The sequence below is a fragment of the Leucoraja erinacea genome, chromosome 8 (assembly GCF_028641065.1).
Source record: "Leucoraja erinacea ecotype New England chromosome 8, Leri_hhj_1, whole genome shotgun sequence".
In the NCBI taxonomy this organism is placed as follows: Eukaryota; Metazoa; Chordata; class Chondrichthyes; order Rajiformes; family Rajidae; genus Leucoraja; species Leucoraja erinaceus.
In genome coordinates, this window is record NC_073384.1 from 36,167,469 (window position 1) to 36,189,021 (window position 21,553).

Below are 21,553 nucleotides of genomic sequence, written 5' to 3' on the forward strand. Positions count from 1 at the left end.
GATAAGATAATGGCATTTAAGAGGCCCTTGGAAAGGCGCATGGATATGCAGAGAGTGGAGGGATATGGATCACATGCAGACAAAGGAGATTTGTTTACCTTGGCAGCATGTTCCTGTGCTTTATTCTGTATTCTAACTTCCCTCATTCACTTGAACTGGTTCACTGCTATTGCAATAATGAGCTCAGCTGCAACCAATTGGTTTGACTGATGGTAACAACAGAACATTCTATGATTGTTATAAGCCTTTGATTATTTTGAAAAACGAATTAAGATTTTTAAAAACTTTAAAAATGACATGTGATTTGTTAAAATTGAAAAATTGGAAACACCTTCTGATTATTTTCAACAAGATTACTCAAAACATCAAATGTTGCTTCATTTAGTTGTGCAATACTTGGTCAATTTTGTTTGTGATAGTTTATGTAATATTTACATTTTACATGGATTAAGTTACATGGTAGAAAGCATAAAATATAAATTGCATGACTTATAAAACAATTTTTAAAAATGTATATTTTACAGTTCAGAGCCTCTGAGTTGTGACCAAATGTAGTGGGATATATTAAGAAATAACTATTTAAAGTCCATATTATTAAAAAAGTGCATCTTAATCAGGTTTTTTCACTGTACAAAATATTTAGTGAACATACATTTTAATATTTGTATTTTTAACCCAGTATCCTGCTCTGAAGTTTGACATTAAAAAACAACTTAATTCATCATATTGTAACACATGTTGCCAGTGGAAGGGTGATCAGTGTAGTTCTGCTGCATTTTATCCATGTGTAAATCTGCTGATTTTCATTAGCAAGTCAACTGAAAGTAAAATGGGGGAGATGTATCGACTTTTTTACTTTGTCAACGGAAGTTATAATCATTAACACATTCCCCCTGCACCTAGAGCCTGTGGAACGCTGTGTTGTGTGATTTCATCCATCCCTCTCTGGAGAAGCATCAAATGAAGGGAGTAGGAATATTCAGAGGCGGACAACTTCGTTCCTCTTGAATGTTTCTTGGTGGTCAACAATGACACATTTGATAGAGATTCAACAGGATGCATCCTGGCTGTTTTTATGGTCAGCAATGTTATCTGGCAAAAGACAGACTTCAAGAGGTATTAATAATAATAAGTATTATTGTGGTCTGATTATTTCATATTATTTACTTATTGCATCATTGACTATTGTATTGACATATTTGTGTCTTATTGCGTTAATGGGCCTGTAAAGCTGCAGCAAGTAAGAATTTCATTGCTTCACTGCTGGTACATATGACAATAAAACACTTGACTAGCTTATGCAGTTGCAGAGCAGGGGGTAATTTAATTTTACCACTACACAGCAAATAGCCGTGTTCTGCAACAAAACGGCCAAGTCACTTCTATGGATTAAAGTAATACACCAGAACTTCTTGGGACCTTAAGAAACAACATTTGGTAGTTTATTGGAACTCCTTCATTGTCCCTTGGTGTATGAGGTCTCGCACTGAGCCCTTTCCCCTCCTCCTCCTTCTCTCCTCCAATGGTAAGCAAACTCTTTCCTCAATCTTCTCCCTATTATTTTGCCAATCTAATGCAAAGTCAGTCAAATCAGATTGGAAAGATGAAACTTCGAGCATTTCAGACTAAATGAGCCCCCTTTTAGAACTGTACCTGTGAATTTCTATGTGCAGATTTCCACAACAGTGGCGACAGTTACCTGCGTCAGTCACACTACGAACGACGTCACATTGTAACTTCAATAAATTAGTGTACGATGGAGATATCTATGAGCTTTGTTTATTAGGTGCAACAAAAGGGAGCAAAGTGCTTAGCCAGTGACAAAGCGATGTGAATCCCTGGTGTGACTCTGATGGTTCACTTACAGCATCTACCAGACCTATTACGTGAAACTCCCCTGAACCGAAATGTTTGTCTGTCCATTCCCTTCACAGATGCTGCCTGACCCGCTGAGTTTCACCAGCACTTTGTTTTTGCTTTTGTTCAGTATACAAGTGCAAGCTTATTTGCCCCTTGCTAATTAACCACATTGTTTTTGTTATGCGTGATCAAGATACCACCAGCAAAATCCATACCAGCAGTGCTATAGGGCCATCTGTATGTGTAATCAAGATACCACCAGAAAAATCCATACCAGCAAAGTTGTACGGCCACTAGAGCAGAGGGCTTAAGGAGGGCAAGGAACCATGTGGAGGATGGCCACACACCCTGGATATTGCGCGCACCCCTCCCCCCCCCCCTCTTTCTGCATTGTTAAAGAATCGTTCAACACGGAAAAGATCCCTTCAAGTCTGCATTTTCCTATGGACCTAACCACACGCCTATACGTTAGCGGCTACTCAGTTTAGCTTATCAACCTGCATATCTTTGGGATGTGGGAGGAAACCAGAGCACCCAAGGAAAAAACATGTAGTCACAGGGAGAACATGCAAACTTCACACAGACAGCACCCGAGGTTATGAGTGAACCCAGAGCAGTGGCACTGTGAGGCAATGGCTCATGTAACTGCACCATTGACCCTCCCACTGCAGTGTCTTCTGCAACTGCTGAGATTCTTTAAGATCTGACCACCTTTTCAGTGTTTGCGTGGCAGGGTCACTGCAAGCGCTGCACAATGTTCTAGGCGGGAACCGCTCTGGTACATGTTTATAGCATGAATCCATCTGTAAAATGCCATGTACCATTTCTTTACTCGGTCTTGTGCATTTTTCTGGGATATCCATGTAAGTGTTAGTGCTAAATACTGTGCAATCTAGTGTGCAAGGTCCAATTTCGCATCAAGCTAGTATCACATGAAAATTACGACATGAACTCACTACGCAGCATTCATTTACTATGTGAGTGGTGCATGCACCTCCATCCTAGCTGGTGTGCTGGATGGGATCAGGTATACTAAAATATAAAATAAATATTGACAAATTCTCTCTCGTATTGTCCAAATAGGAGGCTCTTGCATCCTCATTTCATTATCTTAATGTTCTTGTTTCTGAAACAAGTGAAATAATAAAATGGAGGTGAGAATGAATGTTAGCAAAATATAAAACAGTACAGCACAGGAATAGGCACTTCAACCATGATGACTGTGCCGAACGTGTACCGTTAAACTAATCTGCCTGCATGTGATCCATATCCCTCCAGTCCATGCATATCCATGTGCCTACATAAACACTACTATCGTATCTGCTTCCACCACCACCCAAAGCAGCGCATTCCAGGCACCCACCAAAAAAAAATGTTCCTCCTCTTACCTTAAATCAATGCTCTCTAGTCTTTGGCAATACGCCGTGAGAAAAAGGTACTGACTGTTTACCCTATCTATGCCAATGAAGCTGAATATGACATTAGCCAGAGTGTCTTGTGTAATTCACACATCTGCATACCATTAGAAGATAGTTCATAGTCTTGTTAGAGCAATGTAATATTCCATTACTTGCAGGAGGAAATCAAATTTAAAGGGTCAAGCTTATGAGATTGTCTCTGATAATCAAAAGGGATTTCAAACAAGTTGCACGGATTTCAAACAAATTGCACGTTTCTATGTTTCTATAAGTGAACAGAATGTGGAACCTGTGAGGTAACCAGTTAGAATAGTACAGATGGGTTTAAGGTAAACATGTGAAGGAGGAAGGGGAACTGATGTGGTTAGATGGGAGGTGGGTGAGGATCAAATGTCGTTGCACCGTTATTCAGATGTGTGAATTACACGACACTGTGGCTAATGTTATATTCAGCTTCATTGGCCTAGATAGGGTAAACAGTCAGGACCTTATCCCCCAAGGGTTGGTTGTGCCAAATAGCCAATGTCCAAACAAAACCAAGTTATTCGCTGTAAAGCACAGACATTATCACAACAATTTATTTTACAATTGATTGTTTTGCCTGGCAGTTTTGAGTAGAATGTGAGTTCCTTCTATTCTCAATGAATCTCCCGTTTCCATAATTCTACTCAGTGTGTTGCATGTGGTAGAAATTTCACAATTGTTCATTCTACGGATGATAATAAATTAATACCTGTATCAATAACGAGCGTAAAACGTAACAGCAACAATGCTGTATAGAAGGAACTGTCGGTGCTGGTATACAAAAAAAGACTGCTGGAGTAACTCAGTGGACAGATGCTCTGGAAATCATCGATAGGTGACGTTTTGGGTTGGGACCTTTCTTCAGACTCAATTTTTTATTAATAAACCTGGATTGATTTTGGAGTTTCTTCACGTGATTTCCGGCTTCCAATTAACTCACCCATTCACATTGTCTTTAACAATGTTATTTCAATATATATATATATATTAAAAAGCTTTTTTTAATGTGCTCATAATTTTATCCCTTGTTATTTTGTGCCAGCGACCTTGAGATTAATCTTCATGTCAGGCTCCGGACAATATGTGGTACTGTTAGATCAGTAAAACACTCAGCTGTACATACATCAGTTTTGCTCTAATTCCCTTCCCTGCATACAAAATTCATGCAAGTTAGCAACTATGTTGTAATGCACATGTGGGTATGGCTCAGATTCTAGAGGAGTGTTCAGTCCTTTGTAGTAAATACATGTCTTATAATTTTGAAATAGGATTGGATTTGTAGCTTGTATGCCTTGGAACTCAACAATTTGCAATTCTGTTGGAACTTTGTTTTCCTTGATCTTACTCAATTCTTTGCCATCATACAAGCAGAAGTGTCTTGGGTCACTTTTTATCTGAGACGATATTTCCATCTTTGTCTTTTATTCGAACACGACCAGTGGAATATTTTGTTTCCTGGCGCCCATTAGAATACACAGTCTTTATGGTGCCATCAGGATACTCCCTCCTTTTGTATTGGACCGTGTGGATCTCTCTCTGCCCGTTGGTGAATTCAATAATTTTATCTCCATTTCTAAGAAAGAATAAAATCTTCAGCATCTAATAATGTCAATATTTGCATTTTCAGAAAGAGAAATAGAATGGTATCCTGTGAATTCAATATCCAACTTTCACATTGTTTTTTTTAAAGGGTATTTTTATACATTTTGGTTTCACCATGTAGAAATTACAGCTGTGTTTATACATAGTCATACGTACATACATAACAGGATTGGTCCAAGTCAGCATGGATTTTTTACGAAGGGGAAATTATGCTTGACTAATCTGGAATTTTTTGAAGATGTAACTAGGAAAATGGACAGTGGATGTAGTGTACTTGGACTTTCAGAAAGCATTTGATAAGGTCCCACATAGGAGATTAGTGGGAAAAATTAGGGCACATGGTATTGGGAGTGGAGTACTGACATGGATAGAAAATTGGTTGGCAGACAGGAAACAGAGAGTGGGGATTAACGGGTCCCTTTCAGAATGGCAGGCAGTGACTAGTGGGGTACCGCAAGGCTCGGTGCCAGGACCGCAGCTATTTACAATGTACATCAATGATTTGGATGAAGGTAACATTAGCAAATTTGCAGATGTCACAAAGCTGGGTGGCAGTGTGAACTGTGAGGAGGATGTTATGAGAATGCAGGGTGACTTGGACAGGTTGGGGGAGTGGGCGGATGCATGGCAGATGCAGTTTAATGCGGATAAATGTGATGTTAACCACTTTGGTTGCGGAAACAGGAAGGTAGATTACTATCTAAATGGCGTCAAGTTGGGAAAAGGGGAAGTACAGCGGGATCTGGGGGTCCTTGTTCATCAGTCTATGAAAGTAAGCATGCAGGTACAGAAGGCAGTGAAGAAAGCGAATGGCATGTTGGCCTTTATAACAAGAGGAGTTCAGTATAGGAGCAAAGAGGTCCTTCTGCAGTTGTACAGAGCCCTAGTGAGATCACACCTGGAGTATTGTGTACAGTTTTGGTCCCCTAATTTGAGGAAGGACATTCTTGCTATTGAGGGAGTGCAGCGTAGGTTTACAAGGTTAATTCCTGGGATGGCGGGACTGTCATATGCTGAGAGTATTAAGCAGCTGGGCTTGTACACTCGAGTTTAGAAGGATGAGAGGAGATCTTATTGAAACATATAAGATTGTTAAGATTGTTAAGGGTTTAGACCCGCTAGAGGCAAGAAACATGATCCAGATGTTGGGGGAGTCCAGAACCAGGGCCACAGTTTAAGAATAAGGGGTAAGCCACTTAGAACGGAGACGAGGAAACACTTTTTCTCACAGAGAGTTGTGAGTGTGTGGAATTCTCTGCCTCAGAGGGTGGTGGAGGCAGGTTCTCTGGACGCTTTCAAGAGAGAGCTGGATAGGACTCTTAAAGATAACGGAGTCAGGGGATATGGGGAGAAGGCAGGAGCGGGGTACTGATTGGGGATGACCAGCCATGATCACATTGAATGGCGGTGCTGGCTCGAAGGGCCGAATGGCCTACTCCTGCACCTATTGTCTATCAAACCGCCACTCCCCCTCGCCTGTGTTCATCTATTTCCTGGCACACTTCCCCCCCCCTCCCATGATTAGGTGCTCTGAATGCAATAGGACAGGACATATTTAAATAATTCCACAGGTTTAATTAACACCACAGCAAATGCACAGGCATTTAATTCACAAAAGATAGACACAATTGCTGGATTAAATCAGCAGATCAGGCAGCATCTCTGGAAAAAATGGATAGGTAATGTTTTGGGTCAAGACCCTTCTTCAGACTAAGATTCAGGGGAGAGGGAAACTCACAAGTTGCTTTCCACCAGTAGCTGAGAACTAGGCAGCAAATAGACCCGTGCTGCAAATAATCTGGTTCACCAGGACCAAACATTGACCCGAGTTAACAACCATGTTAGGCGTGCAACCTCTAATGCTTCATGCACTATATTTCTGTGCACTTGCTAATCAAGGATGTGCAATACTATACTGGACTGTATGTAGGTAAAGATTTGTACTGTGTTTGCTCGTGACAATAAATGCACCATTGTCCATTGCACAGCATTTGCGACCTCTGACTTGCGCAGCCTTATATGATAATTTGGACAATATCTCTATTAGTAGCTATTTACACCAAAGTGTCCAAGGTAATGTTTAAATGCACATGTAGTTTCTAAATTTCATGCTATTTTAATATATTTAAATGTTTGGCAAAATTTGTTGGATCCAAAATGTACACAAAATCAGGCTACATAGTGAGATCTCTTGAACAATCTGCTAAGCAGTCCTTCCGTGATATCAATATTCAGGCTGCCACTTATAGACACAGGTGATGTCCTACAACATGGAAGGAGGTACCACTCCTTCTGCTGTCCTGATCCATCTTAATCCCACTCCAGTTCTCTGCCTGTTTGCTTTCTGGGTTACACCACGTCAAGTGTACGTTTCTGCTCCACCACCAGATCAGGTTCTCTCGTCCTCTGGGTGAAAAGATTTCTCTTAAATTCCCTAAAATGACACAACTGAAACTCATCCTCCTAATGAATGATATTACTTTAGTTTAGCTTAGAGATACAGTGTGGAAACAGGCCCCTTGTCCCACTGAGTCCGTGCCAATACGATGCACACTCTCCTGCACACTAGGGACAATTTACAGATGCCAATTAACCTACAAACCTGTACATCTTTGGAGTGTGGGAGGACACTGGAGCACCCGGACAAAACCCACATAGTCACAGGGAGAAAGTGCAAACTCCGTACAGACAGCACCCTACAGTCAGAATCGAACCTGCATCCTTGGAGAGAGAAAGGGAGGCAACATTTCAGGTTGAAGACCTTTCATCCGAACTGGAGAAAGTGGGCGGCTTAATTTGTTCAGATACAGTATGTTATACGAACCATGAACCAGCAGTGTTGGCCAAAGTCAGAACTTGCCAGTGGTGCTGTGAAGCACAGACTGTTATACTTCAAGGCCACCGTGAAGATGTGCAAGCTCAGACTGGACATCAACACTGTGGATCAGATTATTTGAAGGCACTGGTAGAGTGTTACAGCAGTTCAATAACTTGGTCTCTCTCACCACAAGGAGCACTGAAGTGCCACCAATGGGAGCTGCATTGAGTTCAGTGAGCATAAGCTCTCCTGTACTCAATATCCTGACTAATGAAGGCAAGCATGCCAAACACCTTCTTCAGCTCCCTGTCTACCAGTATCAGCATTTTCATGGAACTATGTACCTGCAGAGGTACAATAAATGTTAGCTAACATCTGCCACAATACAGCATCCAGTGGGACATCTCAGGTGTGAACATATGGACAAGATGCTATTTTGGGACCATGGATATCCATTATGGAGATAAGTACCAATACAGCAATACTAATCCCAATTTTATGAACAAATATTTTTCATCTCCTGGAATATTGGCAGAGAAATACACTTACTTTTGCAAATGCACAACTGTACCATCTGGGAATATGCTCTTTTCATAACCATCAGGAAAGAGATGTTTCACTGTTTGGTCTGGAAATATTATTTCCTTCTTACCATCAGGATAATGTTTTTCTAAAATAAACCAAAATATTAATATTTAAGATTCAATATTTAACCATTAAAATTTAAGATGCATTTAATGGGCACTTCAAACCAGGGACCAGGAAACCACCAGCAGCGTCACTGATCCACTTATTTTCAATGTACTTGCGCCATCAATCCTCCCACAGCTGTTTCTTTAGTGCACGGTTAAACACCACAACGATCAGAACATTTACCTCCCTTGCTATCTCTTTGCAAATTCACTATCGTCTACCTATAAGAGAAAAGTGACGACACTTAAAAATAGACTTACTGACAACTTTGGTACATTGCACAAATATGAAATGCCAATTTAAATGGAAGTTCTTCCCTGATATCCACAGCCATCTGACACTCATTTGGATTTTTCATTGGGTATGCAGTTTATATTCAAATGAATTGGCGTGGATACAAGTTTGATCCGAATACAAATTCAGACCAAATACTTTGTGTTCACTCTGTATCATAATCTTGCCTTGGTTTCTGGTCTACGTTTTACATGGTGAAGGAACATGCTAGTGTGAGAGCAGATGCTTGTACACAGATGGATTTTGATGAGATGGGATAATTAAAATATAATTCAGCATGTGATATAAAAATCATTACTGCCTTAAATGCTCAAAAGGCATTTTAACACATGGACAATGTTCTGAGGAAGAAGAGGGAAAGGGGGACCATTTCTGGGTCATATTGACTTTCTATATATTTAACAAGGCACTTGTGGTAAAGCACCCTGCATATCTGATGTGATTCAATTTACTGGAGAACAAGGATGGGTGATGAAGATAGTCAGTTAATGTTGTGGGCAACATTAATCAGCTACGGGCAGGTGGGACTAGTGGAGGTGGGGCAAGTTGGGCCAAAGGGCCCTTTTCTTTGCTATGGGTCTATGACCTACGATTAAGAAGTTGCACCAAAAAAGGAAACAAAAAAAATACACAACCTACCTTCCTGTTTCATTATTTGATGCGTGCACCTGCTTTCAGGTACATTAAAAACCTCATGCCTTCCTCGTCCAGCATTTAAGCATTCACTCACTGGAGCTTCCACTTACCTATCTGATTATTGGGGAATTGTAGCATCTCTATTCCGTTTGGGAAGGTAGTGTGAGTAGTCTTTGCATCAGCATAGTAGTAAATCTGCAAGAAATCAGATCATGTTCATTGCTTTAGGTAGTCACTTCTCAAACCATTTGTTTCCCTATATCCACCCATCTCCAAAAAAAAGATCTTTATTGTTTCTGGCAATCTCATTCCCTAAAATTCACCCACCATTCACCTTCGCTGAACCTCCATGCCAGGGGGTGATAGAGGGATCAGATGTGTCGGAATCTCTAAACTAAACTAAAATTATGGGTGGAATATCTTTCTATTTATTAATTTAGAATTTAAAGATCAAGCATAGAACCAAGCCCTTCATTCCTCCGAGGCCACACCGACCATTGGTCACTCACTCACACTAGTTCTACGATATCTCACTTTCTCATCCATTCCTTACACACAAGGAATCATTTACAGAGTGATTAACATACAAACCCACACCTTTTTGGGATGTGGGAGGAAACCAGAGCACCCGGAGGAAACCCACATGGTCACGGCAAACTCTACACAGACAACACCCGAGGTCAGGATTGAATTTGGCAGTAATAGTTTCTCTTATAAAAATGTAATGAATTCATATTTGTTTCCGAAACCAGTAATGACTACAGTAGACAGTGTTTGCACATACCACTTTTTGGTCTGGCATGAATCGTTTCACATCCCCATTGAAGAATGTGATGGTGACAGACTGACCATCTCCACTGACCTCCTTTCTTGTGCCATTCCGAAAGGTGATCATTCGATTTCCATTTGTCAGGAACTGTTCCAACTGAAAGGAGAAAAAAAAGTGTTTGCTGGAATATACGGTGCCCTCCAGAATGTTTGGAACAAAGACCCATCATTTATTTATTTGCCTCTGTACTCCACAATTTAAGATTTGTAATAGAAAAATCCCATGGTTAAAGTGCAGTCAGATTTTATTATATGCCATTTTTATACATTTGGTTTCACCATGTAGAAATTACAGCTGTGTTTATACATAGGTCACCATTTCAGGGCACCATAATGTTTGGAACACATGGCTTCACAGGTGTTTGTAAGTGTGTTTAAATGCCACCTTAATGCAGGCATAAGAGAGCTCTCAGCACCTAGTCTTTCCTCCAGTCTTTCCATCACCTTTGGAAACTTGTATTGCTGTTTATCAACATGAGGACCAAAGTTGTGCCAATGAAAGTCAAAGAAATCATTATGAGAATGAGAAACAAGAATAAAACCATTAGAGACATCAGCTAAACCATAGACTTACCAAAATCAACTGTTTGGAACATCATTAAGAAGAAAGAGAGCACTGGTGAGCTTACTAACTGCAAAGGGACTGGCAGGCCAAGGAAGAACTCCACAGCTGATGGCAGAAGAATTATCTCTGTAATAATGCAAAATCCCAAACAGGCTACACTGCAAGATGCAAACCGCCGGTTAGCCACAAAAATAGGATGGCCAGGTTACAGTTTGCCACAGGTAGTCACAAAATGCTGGAGTAACTCAGTGGGTGAGGAAGCATCTCTGGAGATAAGGAATGGGCTTCTGAAGTCTGAAGAAGAGTCAAGACCCAAAACGTCACCCAATCCTTCTCTCCAGAGATGCTGCCTCACCCACTGAGTTACTCCAGCATTTTGTGTCTACCTTCGATTTGAACCAGCATCTTCTTTCTTACAGTTTGCCAAGAAGTACTTAAAAGAGCAACCATAGTTCTGAAAAAAGGTCTTGTGGACAGATGAGACGAAGATTAACTTATATCAGAGTGATGGCAAGAGCAAAGTATGGAGGAGAGAAGGAATTGCCCAAGATTCAAGGCATACCACCTCATCTCTGGTGGGGATGTTACGGCCTGGGCATGTATGGCTGCTGAATGTACTGACTCACTTATGTTCATTGATGATAAAACTGCTGATGGTGGTAGCATAATTAATACTGAAGTGTATAGACACATCCTATCTGCTCAAGTTCAAACAAATGCCTCAAATCTCATTGGCCGGCAGTTAATTCTACAGCAAGACAATGATCCCAAACATACTGATAAGAAGTTTTTCAAAGCCTTTTATATGCTGTAGAGAAAACTGAAGGGGACGAGCTCCCAAAACAAGCATAAGCTAAAGATGGTTGCAATACATGCCTGGCAGAGCATCACCAGAGAACACACCCAGCAACTGGTGATGTCTATGAGTCGCGGACTTCAAGCAGTCATTGCATGCAAAGGATATGCAACAAAATATTAAACATGACTACCGTATTTCCCGGCAATGAAGACGCACCTGCGTCAAAGATGCACCCCCATTTTGAGTTACTAAATATTAAAAAAAGGCTGGCGGGACAGGATCAAGGGTTTGGTTCAGTCAGTAGAAAGGAAGATGTGAAACACCTTCAAGGAGGCAATGAGGACCGGGGAGCCTCCATCTTTGCCTGTCCCACAATGCGCTGTGTGGTTCTGGTCTGAGGGACGGAGACTTCTTGGCTCAGGGATGTCACTTAACAGGGAGAGAGAGAGAGAGAGAGCCCGGGACGGAGCAGCCAGCCTTCCACCCAGTAGCTACCCGCCAACCACCACCCCCACTGGTTGTGCCTGTGCCGAAGGACACTGTGGCTGGCTGGTGGATGAGCAGGCTGGCAGAAAGCGCTGAGGTGGCGGCTGGTTCTGCTGTCAGTTCCCTGCGGCCACTCACAGCCACCCGAGCCACTGAGTGTGTTGCTGGCATGATCCCTGACCCCCTCCTTCTCAATGCTCCTGCCCTCCCCGCAACTTTACCCTAGGCAGCCCAGCCGTGCTGACCCGGGCCTGACTCCCCACATGCTGTGGAAGGAACTCTTTCTCTCCCCCCCCCCCCCCCAGTGGCGCTGTCCTTTTACAGCCGCTGTACTGAGGGATAGCCAAGTCTATCTTTCTTGGCTAACAATCTAACATTCAGCCTCCAAGACGCAGGTAAATGTTTGGGCCTTATTTTAGGGTAAAAAATAACATCTTCATTGCCAGGAAATACGGTACTTTCATTTACATAACATTGCTGTGTCCCCAACATTATGGTGCCCTAAATGGGGGGGACTATGTATAAACACTGCTGTAATTTCTACATGGTGAAACCAAAATGTATAAAAATGGCCTTTATTAAAGTCTGTCAATGTGCATTTTAACCATATGTGATTTTTTTTTTCTATTACAAATCTCAAATTGTGGTGTACAGAGGCAAATAAATAAAGGATGGGTCTTTGTCAAAAACATTATGGAGGGCACTGTGATTAATAAACATGCCCACCTTTCAGCTTTTTACATCATGTTATCAGAGGGTATTGGAAGTTGGACAAATTTGTTTTCCTGGATCGTCGGAGGTTGAGGGGAGACCTGATAGAAGTATATAGAATTTGGGAGGCATAGAATGGGTAGACAGTCAGAACCCTTTTCCAGGGTAGAAATCGAGAACCCAAGCACATAGGTTTAAAGTGAGAGAGGAAAGATTTAATAGGAATCTGTGGGTAACTTTTTTTACACAAAGGGTGGTGGGCGTGTGAACGAGCTGTCAGAGGAGGTAGCTGAGGCAAGTACTATCGCAATGTCAAATAAACATTTGGACAGATACATGGATAGGATAGGTTTCGAGGGATATGGGCCAAATACAGGCAGTTTGGACATGGTGATCGGCATGGGCAAGATGGCCTGAAGGGCCTGTTTCCACACTGTATGACTCAATGTGCGTAATGTGCACAACAAGCATTATTTTAATAATACACAAATGTCATACAGAATATCAACAAAGTCTCAACTGAGGAAAATAGAAACTAGAGGCACCATGCAATTTTCGCACAATGTGAAACAAAACCTCCACTTTTAACCTAAACTAGTCAGCAGCAGCATGGTTTTGGTCTGGTGTCCATTCTATATAACAAGATTTACAAATATGTTGTCAGAACTCTAGGGCCTGAGCTATAGGGAGAGGTTGTGCAGGCTCGGATATATGCAGTGCATGAGGCTGCGAGGTGATCTTATAGAGCTGTATAAAATCATGAGGGGAATAGATAGGGTGAATGCACAGTCTTCTTTTACCAGGATTGGTGAATCAAGAACTAAAGGGTATAGATTTACGGCAAGAGGGGATTTTTTTCGTGTGTATATGGAATGATTTGTGAGAGAAAGTAGTTGAAACAGGTACATTTTGTTTAGTTATATAGTGTGGAAACAGGCCCTTTGATCCACCGATTCCATGCCAACCATAAATCACTAGTTCTATGTTATCCCACATTTGCATCCACTCCCTACACACGAAGGCCAATTAACCTACAAACCCGCCGTCTATGGGATGTGGAAGAGCACCCGGGGGAAACTCACACGGTCACTGGGAGAAAGTGAAAACTTTGCACTGACTGCACCCGAGGTCAGGATTGAACCCTGTTTCTGGTGCTGTGAGGCAGCAGTTTTACTAGCAGCGCCACTGTGCTCCCCAATAACAATATTTGAAAGACATTTGGACAGGTACATAGATAGGAACGGTTTAGAGATACGGTGCAGTTGGAGTTCCCATCTGAAGTGACAGTGTAATGTTCTAATATCACAGTGACTGATTATCAACATGATGAGTTATATTTAAATTTATCAAAACTTTCTAAAATGGTTGTTATAAGAGTTGATTGCCCCAGTGATACAAACCATTAAAGAATGGAATGCTTTCTTGTGAATGCTTTCTTAATTTTTATTGCCACATTACCTTGCCATCTGGATATTGGATTTCTTCTCTGACATCATCTTGTGTCACATCACTCTTAAAACAAGTACTTTCTCTTCTTGATAAAACAGAACTTGGCCGTGACACCTGAAGAATCATAACACATCCCTTACAGCTAATTAAAGAATACGGTGCTCCAGGTGATGAGAGCAAAAGAGATTGAACCTTTTTAACAATATTTTATCTTTACATTCAACTGAGATTTCTTTCCATCTTACTCCTTCAGCAGTCGCATGCCTCCGGTGTAGAAAGAAAGAATTGTAGATGCTGGTTTATACCAAAGATAGACGCAAAGGGCTGGAGTAGGTCAGCGGGTCAAGCAGAATTTCCAGAGAAAAAGGATGGGTGACATTACGGGTCTGACGAAGGATCCCAACCTGAAACGTCACCTATCCTTTTTCTCCTGAGATGCTGCCTGACCTGCTGAGTTACTCCAGAACTTTATGTCTAGCTCATACTTCCTCTCAGCTTTCTTTCTCACTTGATGGTTTCTTTCGTAAAACTGTTTAGATTATATCCCAATCTGTAAAGTAAATCATTCACCTTGATTGTAACAAGTTCAGATTTAGGTTTAGGTTTGTTGTTCTCACATCTAGTGACGTACAGAATAAAGTTTTGTTTTGCATGATAATCTAATCAGAACAGATCAGATACCAGGAGAATTTGGAAGAGAAAGTGAGGACGCAAATTGATCCCAAGCTACCTATTACCTGCTAGGCTTTATCTTGCCCTCCTCTCTTCTAGCTTTCTCCCCCCACCCCCACTCCAATCAGCCCGACCCAAAATCTATCCATGTTCTCCAGGGCTGCTGCCCGACCTACTGGGTTACTCCAACACTTATTTTGTAACTAGCATTTGCAGTTCCTTGTTTCTACATTTGGACTGCTACACTGCAAAATCTCCTCAAGCTATGCCTACTTTGTAGTTCTCCTCTTTCTCCTGGGAGTTCTGTGAGACCCCCTCTCATTGCTCCCCATACGTGATTCCTGCTTCTCTCCTGCTCTACAACCATTCTGACTCGGACTCACACCTATTACCTGCCAGCTTTGTTCTGTCCTCCCCTCTTCTCTAGCTTTCTACCCCCCTTCCTTCAATCAGCCTGAAGAAAGGTCCTGACCCAAAACTTAACCTATCCATGTTCTCCAGGGATGCCCACTGTCCCATACTTGGATCCCTTCGTTATCTCTTCTTCCCCAGTCAACGATGGGCCATTCCTTGGTCATCTGTTGCCGGCCCTAATTTTTCCTGGGTTTTTTTCTACCTTCAGTCCCCTCCCTGCTTCTACTTTCATTCTGAAGAAGGGTTCTGTCCAGAAATATCAACCATCCTTTTTCTCCAGAGATGCTACCTGACCCGCTCAGTTTCTCCAGCATTTTGTATCTTTTTTTTGTTGTAAACCTGCATCTGCAGTTCCTTGTCTCTAAATTATGGTGTGGGGTTGGGAAGAGGTAGTGATTGGGTGCACTGGGATCATGTATGATGTAAAATAATCTGCATTCCTGCCAGATGTTCCCATCCAGTGTTACACTGGGATGACCATGTTGCCCTAGGATTGGCCAATACTGGTCTTCCCTGGGATACGATTCTCCCAAAGTCCAATATAATGCTCCAAAAAGCCTATTGTGTAAAATATGATATCATCCCGTGCGAAATTGTGTCAGAAAGATGGGCGAAGTGCCAGTGAAGCAATCTAGAAGTGGTCATAATTTAACATTTTGCAATTGAACTTACTTGAGGGAGAATAGCTTGTAGGAAATTAAGAAAAGAGCTGTGAAAGGGAATAACATTAGTATTCTACTAGAAATCAGCATAGATTTGTTGGGCTGAATGGCCTCCTGTATCGTAACAATACAATGATTCAAAGTATGTAGGAAGAAACTGCAGGTAGACTCAAAATGCTGGAGTAACTCAGTGGGTGAGGCAGCATCTATGGAGAGAAGGAATTGGCGTAGTTTCGGGGCGATACCCTTCTTCAGACTGATGTAAGGGGAGGGGGCGGGACAAAGAAAGAATGTAGGCAGAGACAGTAGGACTAGTGGGAGAACTGAGAAGGGGGAGGGGATGGAGAGGGAAAGCAGGGGCTACCTGAACATAGAGAAGATAATGTTCATACCGCTGGGGTGTAAACTACCAAAATGAAATACGAGGTGCTGTTCCTCCAAATTGCGCTGGTTCTCACTCTGACAATGGAGGAGGCCCGGGACAGAAAGTGCTGGGTCACCGGGAGACCAGCATGGTTAATGTGGACTGAGCAGAGGTGTTCAGCGAAACGATCGCTGAGCCTGTGCTTGGTCTCGTCGATGTAGAGAAGTTGACACCTGGACCAGCATGGATGAGGTTGGACAAGCCTCACCTGGAAAGACCAGGTAAAGAGTTATCTCCTGCAGAGGGGTACCTGGAGAGGGGTCTCTGTGGAAGGGAGCAGAGTTTCAAGGGGTGAAAAGAGAAAGGGGTGGAGATGAGAAGAAGTGGCCAGTAGTGGGATCACTTTGGAGGTGGCCAAAATGTTGGGGGATTATATGCTGTCTGCGACGGCTGATGGGTGGAAGGTGACTCTGTCCTTGTTACGAGTGGGGAGGAGGGGGAGTAATGGCAGAGCTACGGCATATCGAGGAGACCCTAGTGAGACATCTATAATGGAAGAGGGGAATTCTGCTGTTCTCTGCAGAATGAGGACATCTCCGATATGGAAAACCTCATCCTGAGCGCAGACGGAGGATTTGGGAGTAGGGGATAGAGTTTTTACAAGAAGCAGGATGAGAAGAAGTGTAGTCAAGATAGTTATGGGAGTCAGTAGGTTTGTAATAGATGTCGGTCAATAGACTGTTTTCTGTGATGAAGGCGGTGAGATCTAGAAACGGTAGGGAGATGTCGGAGATGGTCCAAGTGAATTTGAGTGCAGGATGGAATTAGTGATGAAGTTGATGAAGTCAGTGAGTTCTGCATGGGTGCAGAAGGTAGCAGCAATGCAGTCATCAATGTACTGGAGGTAGAGTTCAGGGATATGGCCAGTGTAGGCCTGGAACAGGGATTGTTCGTTGTACCCTACAAAGAGGCAGGCATATCTAGGGTCTATGCGACTGCCCATAGTTATGCCTTGGATCTGGAGGAAGTGGGAGGAGTCGAAGGAGATGTTGTTGAGGGTAATGACCAGCTCTGCTAGGCGGAGAGAGTATTGGTGGACGGAAATTGGCTGGTTCTGCGGTCGAGGAAGAAACGGAGGGCTTTAAGACCCTCCTGGTGGGGGATGGAGGTGTAGAGTGACTGGACATCCATAGTAAAGATGAGGGATTGGGGGCCTGGAAAACGGAAGTCATTGTGTCTACCTTTGATTTAATCAGCATCTGCAGTTCTCTCTTAAACAAGGTACTTCAGATGCTGGTTTAAACCAAAGATAGACACTAAAAGCTGGAGTAACTCAAAGGGACAGGCAGCATCTCTGGAGAGAAGGAATGGGTGATGTTTCAGGTCGAGACCCTTCTTCAGACTATCTAATTATTCTAAGTAATTGCTCATAACTTATAGGAGCAGAATTATGCCATTCGGCACATCAAGTCTACTCCGTGCTGAATAATAATAAAATGTCTGAAGAAGGGTCGCGACCCGAAAAGTCACCCATCCTTTTTCTCCAGAGATGCTGCCTCACCCGCTGAGTTACGCAGCACTTTGAATCTATCTTCAGTATAAACTAGCATCAGCAGTTCCTTTCGACACAATAAAATGGTGCAGACTTTGTCAAAATGTATTGATTAGTCCTATGATAGTTATCAGCATCAGTTATCAAAGTACAAACCTTCTGTTCAAGGTCAAAGCCTATTTGTCTACCATCCAAAGGTGTCTTCCTCCCACTTGGAGTTGCACTGCGACTTCTGCGGCCTGAAGGAGGTCTATTTTGCAATCTGGACGGTGTCTCAGTCGCACCCGTGGCCTTTATTTCCTGCATCAGTGTCAAAAAAGAGTATATGAAAATAAATTTATTGGTGTGATCTTAGACTACAAAATCTGCTGGAAACCACATATAAACCACGTCAAAGCAAAACTGGCAAAGTCTATAGCAATATTGGGAAAATCAAGACACATTCTGGACCACAAATCATTACATACTTTGTATAATACACTCATATTGCCATATCTGAGTTACTGTGTGGAGATATGGGGTAACACCTACAAAACCAACCTACAGCCGTTATGCACATTACAAAAAAGAGCAATAAGAATTATCAATAACGTTGGATATCTTGAACATACCAATTTATTATTCTTAAAGTCACATACACTGAAGTTCACTGATCTGGTTAAATTTAAGACTGCGCAAATCATGTACAAAGCAAGAAATAATTTATTTCCAAGAAATATACAAAAACTGTTTATGGAAAGACAGGGTGGGTATAATTTGAGAGGGGAACATAATTTAAAAAAACTCAATGTCAGAACAACTCTTAAAAGTATGTGCATAGCAATCTGTGGTGTGAATTTGTGGAATGGTCTGGAACAGGAGATAAAACTTAGCACAAGCATAATTCAGTTTAAAAAGATGTACATAAACACTTGTTTAAAAGGATATTGGGATGAGGATAGGTGATTGTGATATTTGTTATACTGATTGTATTGGGAAGGGTGATTATAGAGTGATGGGTTGTAAATATGACTAAGATAGTATTTGTGGGTTTTTTTCTTTTCTTTTTTCTTTTCTTTTTCTTTTTTTTCTTTTTTGTATTTGATTAGTGTTCAAATGTAAATAATTTGGTGTACATATAGTGGCTGGTGTACATATGGTGTACATTTAACTGCTAAATTTGTATAAGATAATTACAAGCAGTTGAATAAGGGGTGGGAATTAATAAGCTTTGGCTTCTTCCTGCTCCTTTTCGGACACATATGATTTCATTTATTTATAGATATTGTTTATGACACTTTATAAATATTTTTGTTTTGTTTTTTGTATGCTGTTTCATATTTGCTTTTTATTCTTTTATTCTGTTCGAAATAAATAATAAAATAAATAAATAGATAAATAAATAAATAGATAAATAGGCACATAAATAAACAACTAGATAAATAAATAAATAGACAGATAAATAAATAAATTAATAAATAGATTGTTTTTTTAAAAAAAAGAAGACAAATAAATAAATAAATAAATAGATAAATAAATAAACAAAGTCATGAATCAAAGACAATTCCCACTAAAAAGATACACTTGGGGAAAGATTCAATAGCAACCCAAGGGGCTATTTTTTAATTGAGAGGGTGGTGGGGGTATGGAACAAGCTGCTGGAGGAGGTAGTTTGGTCAGGTACTATCACAACGTTTAATAAACACTTGGACCGGTTCATGGATAGGATAGGTTTAGAGGGATATGGGTCAAACATTGGCAGAGGGGACTAGTGTAGATGGGACATGTTGGTCGGCGTTGGCAAGTTGCGCCGAAGGGCCTGTTTCCACGATACGTGATTCACTTGATCAATGAGACAATTACAAAAAAGCAATTCTTTAGGTTTGGTCATAGTTGTTAATTTTATTCATACATTGCTTCACATCAATATGAAAGCATCACGCTGCTGTGAAAATGTATGTACTGAGTAACTAAAGTTTCATGAACATTGTACATCAAACAAACAATAACACAATTGATTCTGAAAATGTTCTTGCAAAAAAAAAAAAAGAACTACACGTTGGACAACTCAGCGGGTCAGGCAGCATCTCTGGAGAATATGGATAGCTGATGTTTAAGGTCAGGGACCCTTCTTCAGGGTGGAGTGAAGGGACTGACAAGGCCTGGCGAGTGATAGGTGGATACGGGTGCAGGGGTTGTGGGTGGTTTGACAGGCAGGTTGGACAAAGGCCAGAGATGAGAAAACAAAAGGTGTGACATGATAGAAGTATATGTGAAGCCTATCACTCGCCAGTCTTCGTCCTTTCCTTGCCCCTCCTCTCTTCCAGCTTTCTCTCCCCACCCACCACACAGTCTGAAGAAGGGTCCTGATCCAAATCGTCACCTATCCATGTTCCCTAGAGATGGTGCCTGACCTGCTGAGTCACTCCTGCACTTTGAGCCTTTTTTTTGGCCAGCATCTGCAGTTCCTTGTGTCTGAAAATCGTCATTATTATCATCAAAATCGTAAAACATGTGGGAAGGTGAGATACGACATGATTTCAACTTTGAATCAGAAAGTTATGCTGCTATTTCTTTGACACCCTTCAGTCCACAATATCTGTGCCAAACATGATGCCAAGATTGACACTTATCTGCTTGCACAGTCCATATACCCCCATTTCCTGCATATCCACATGCTTATCCAAAAGTCTCTTGAATGAATGAATGAATGTTTGAATGAATGAATGAATGAATGAATAGGTTTATTGGCCAAGTATTCACATACAAATAATTTGCCTTGGTGGTCCTATCATATCGGCCTTCACCAACACCCCTAGCAGCACGTTCCAGGCACTCACCATCCTCTATAGAAAAAAATTCCTCGTACACCTCCTATAAAAAGCTATGCCCTCTGAAGTTTGATATTTGACACCCAACTTCAGATTAAATGCTGCTGTATGGGTTATTAAAAGTTTTAATGTAAACGTCTAGTGTTCAGTGTACAACCCAACACATATAAATAAAATAGGGTGGGTTATAAACATCATTTTCTATTTAATTTTCTATGGTTTTGGACATTTGAATTCAAAATCAATTCTCTTCTTCTGTGGTTCAGAAAATTGAGCTAATATGGGATAGGTGCAGCACACAACTGAAAACTTAAGCTCACATGAAATGGTGGTATAATCTGCAAACGTACATGGAGTTGAGCAGAATTTGGAATACTAAGGGGCTGAGAAGGCAACCTTGTGGGACACTGATGTTGGGAATTAACATGGGGGCTGTTTGTCTTCTTGTCTTATTGATTGTGGTGGATGGGTATCTTCTTGTCTTATTGATTGTGGTGGATGGGTACAGGAAGTCAAGGATACATTGTCAGAGAGGGCTGCTGACTCCTTGGTGCAGGAGTTTGGAGATGGACTTGGTTGATGTTAGGGTGTTCAAGGCAAGGCTCGAGTCAGTAAATGGGAGTGTGATGTAGGTGTCCTTGTGATCAAAATGTTGCAGGGATGATGGTAGGGGAAGGGAGATGGCATCTGCTGTGAACATGTTGCAGCGGTAGGCAAATTGCAGTGGATCAAGGAGGTCTGGGAGGCTGGAGTTGTAAATCCTGAACCAATGAAGCAATCTACATTTATTTGCAATGAGAAATAATCATGGGTTAAAGTACATGGCATTGGGGGTTCAGTATTAATGTGGATAGAGAACTGGCTGGCAAACAGGAAGCAAAGAGTAGGAGTAAACG

At 41.6% G+C, this 21,553-nt stretch overlaps 1 protein-coding gene across 1 annotated transcript in view; it reads right to left on the reverse strand.

Annotated features, from left to right (window-relative positions):
* Positions 1–3,926: 3,926 nt before the first annotated feature.
* The window catches only part of si:ch211-140l13.3 (centromere protein J), a 28,217-nt gene continuing 10,590 nt past the window's right edge, over positions 3,927–21,553 (reverse strand). Inside the window, exons 6-11 of the mRNA XM_055639457.1 lie at positions 18,004–18,147; positions 14,193–14,297; positions 10,130–10,270; positions 9,456–9,540; positions 8,272–8,392; positions 3,927–4,875 (exon numbers count right to left, since the gene is read on the reverse strand). Of these exons, the coding sequence (XP_055495432.1) occupies positions 4,686–4,875; positions 8,272–8,392; positions 9,456–9,540; positions 10,130–10,270; positions 14,193–14,297; positions 18,004–18,147 (786 nt within the window). The 3' untranslated portion in view covers positions 3,927–4,685. The remainder of the gene's footprint in view (positions 4,876–8,271; positions 8,393–9,455; positions 9,541–10,129; positions 10,271–14,192; positions 14,298–18,003; positions 18,148–21,553) is intronic.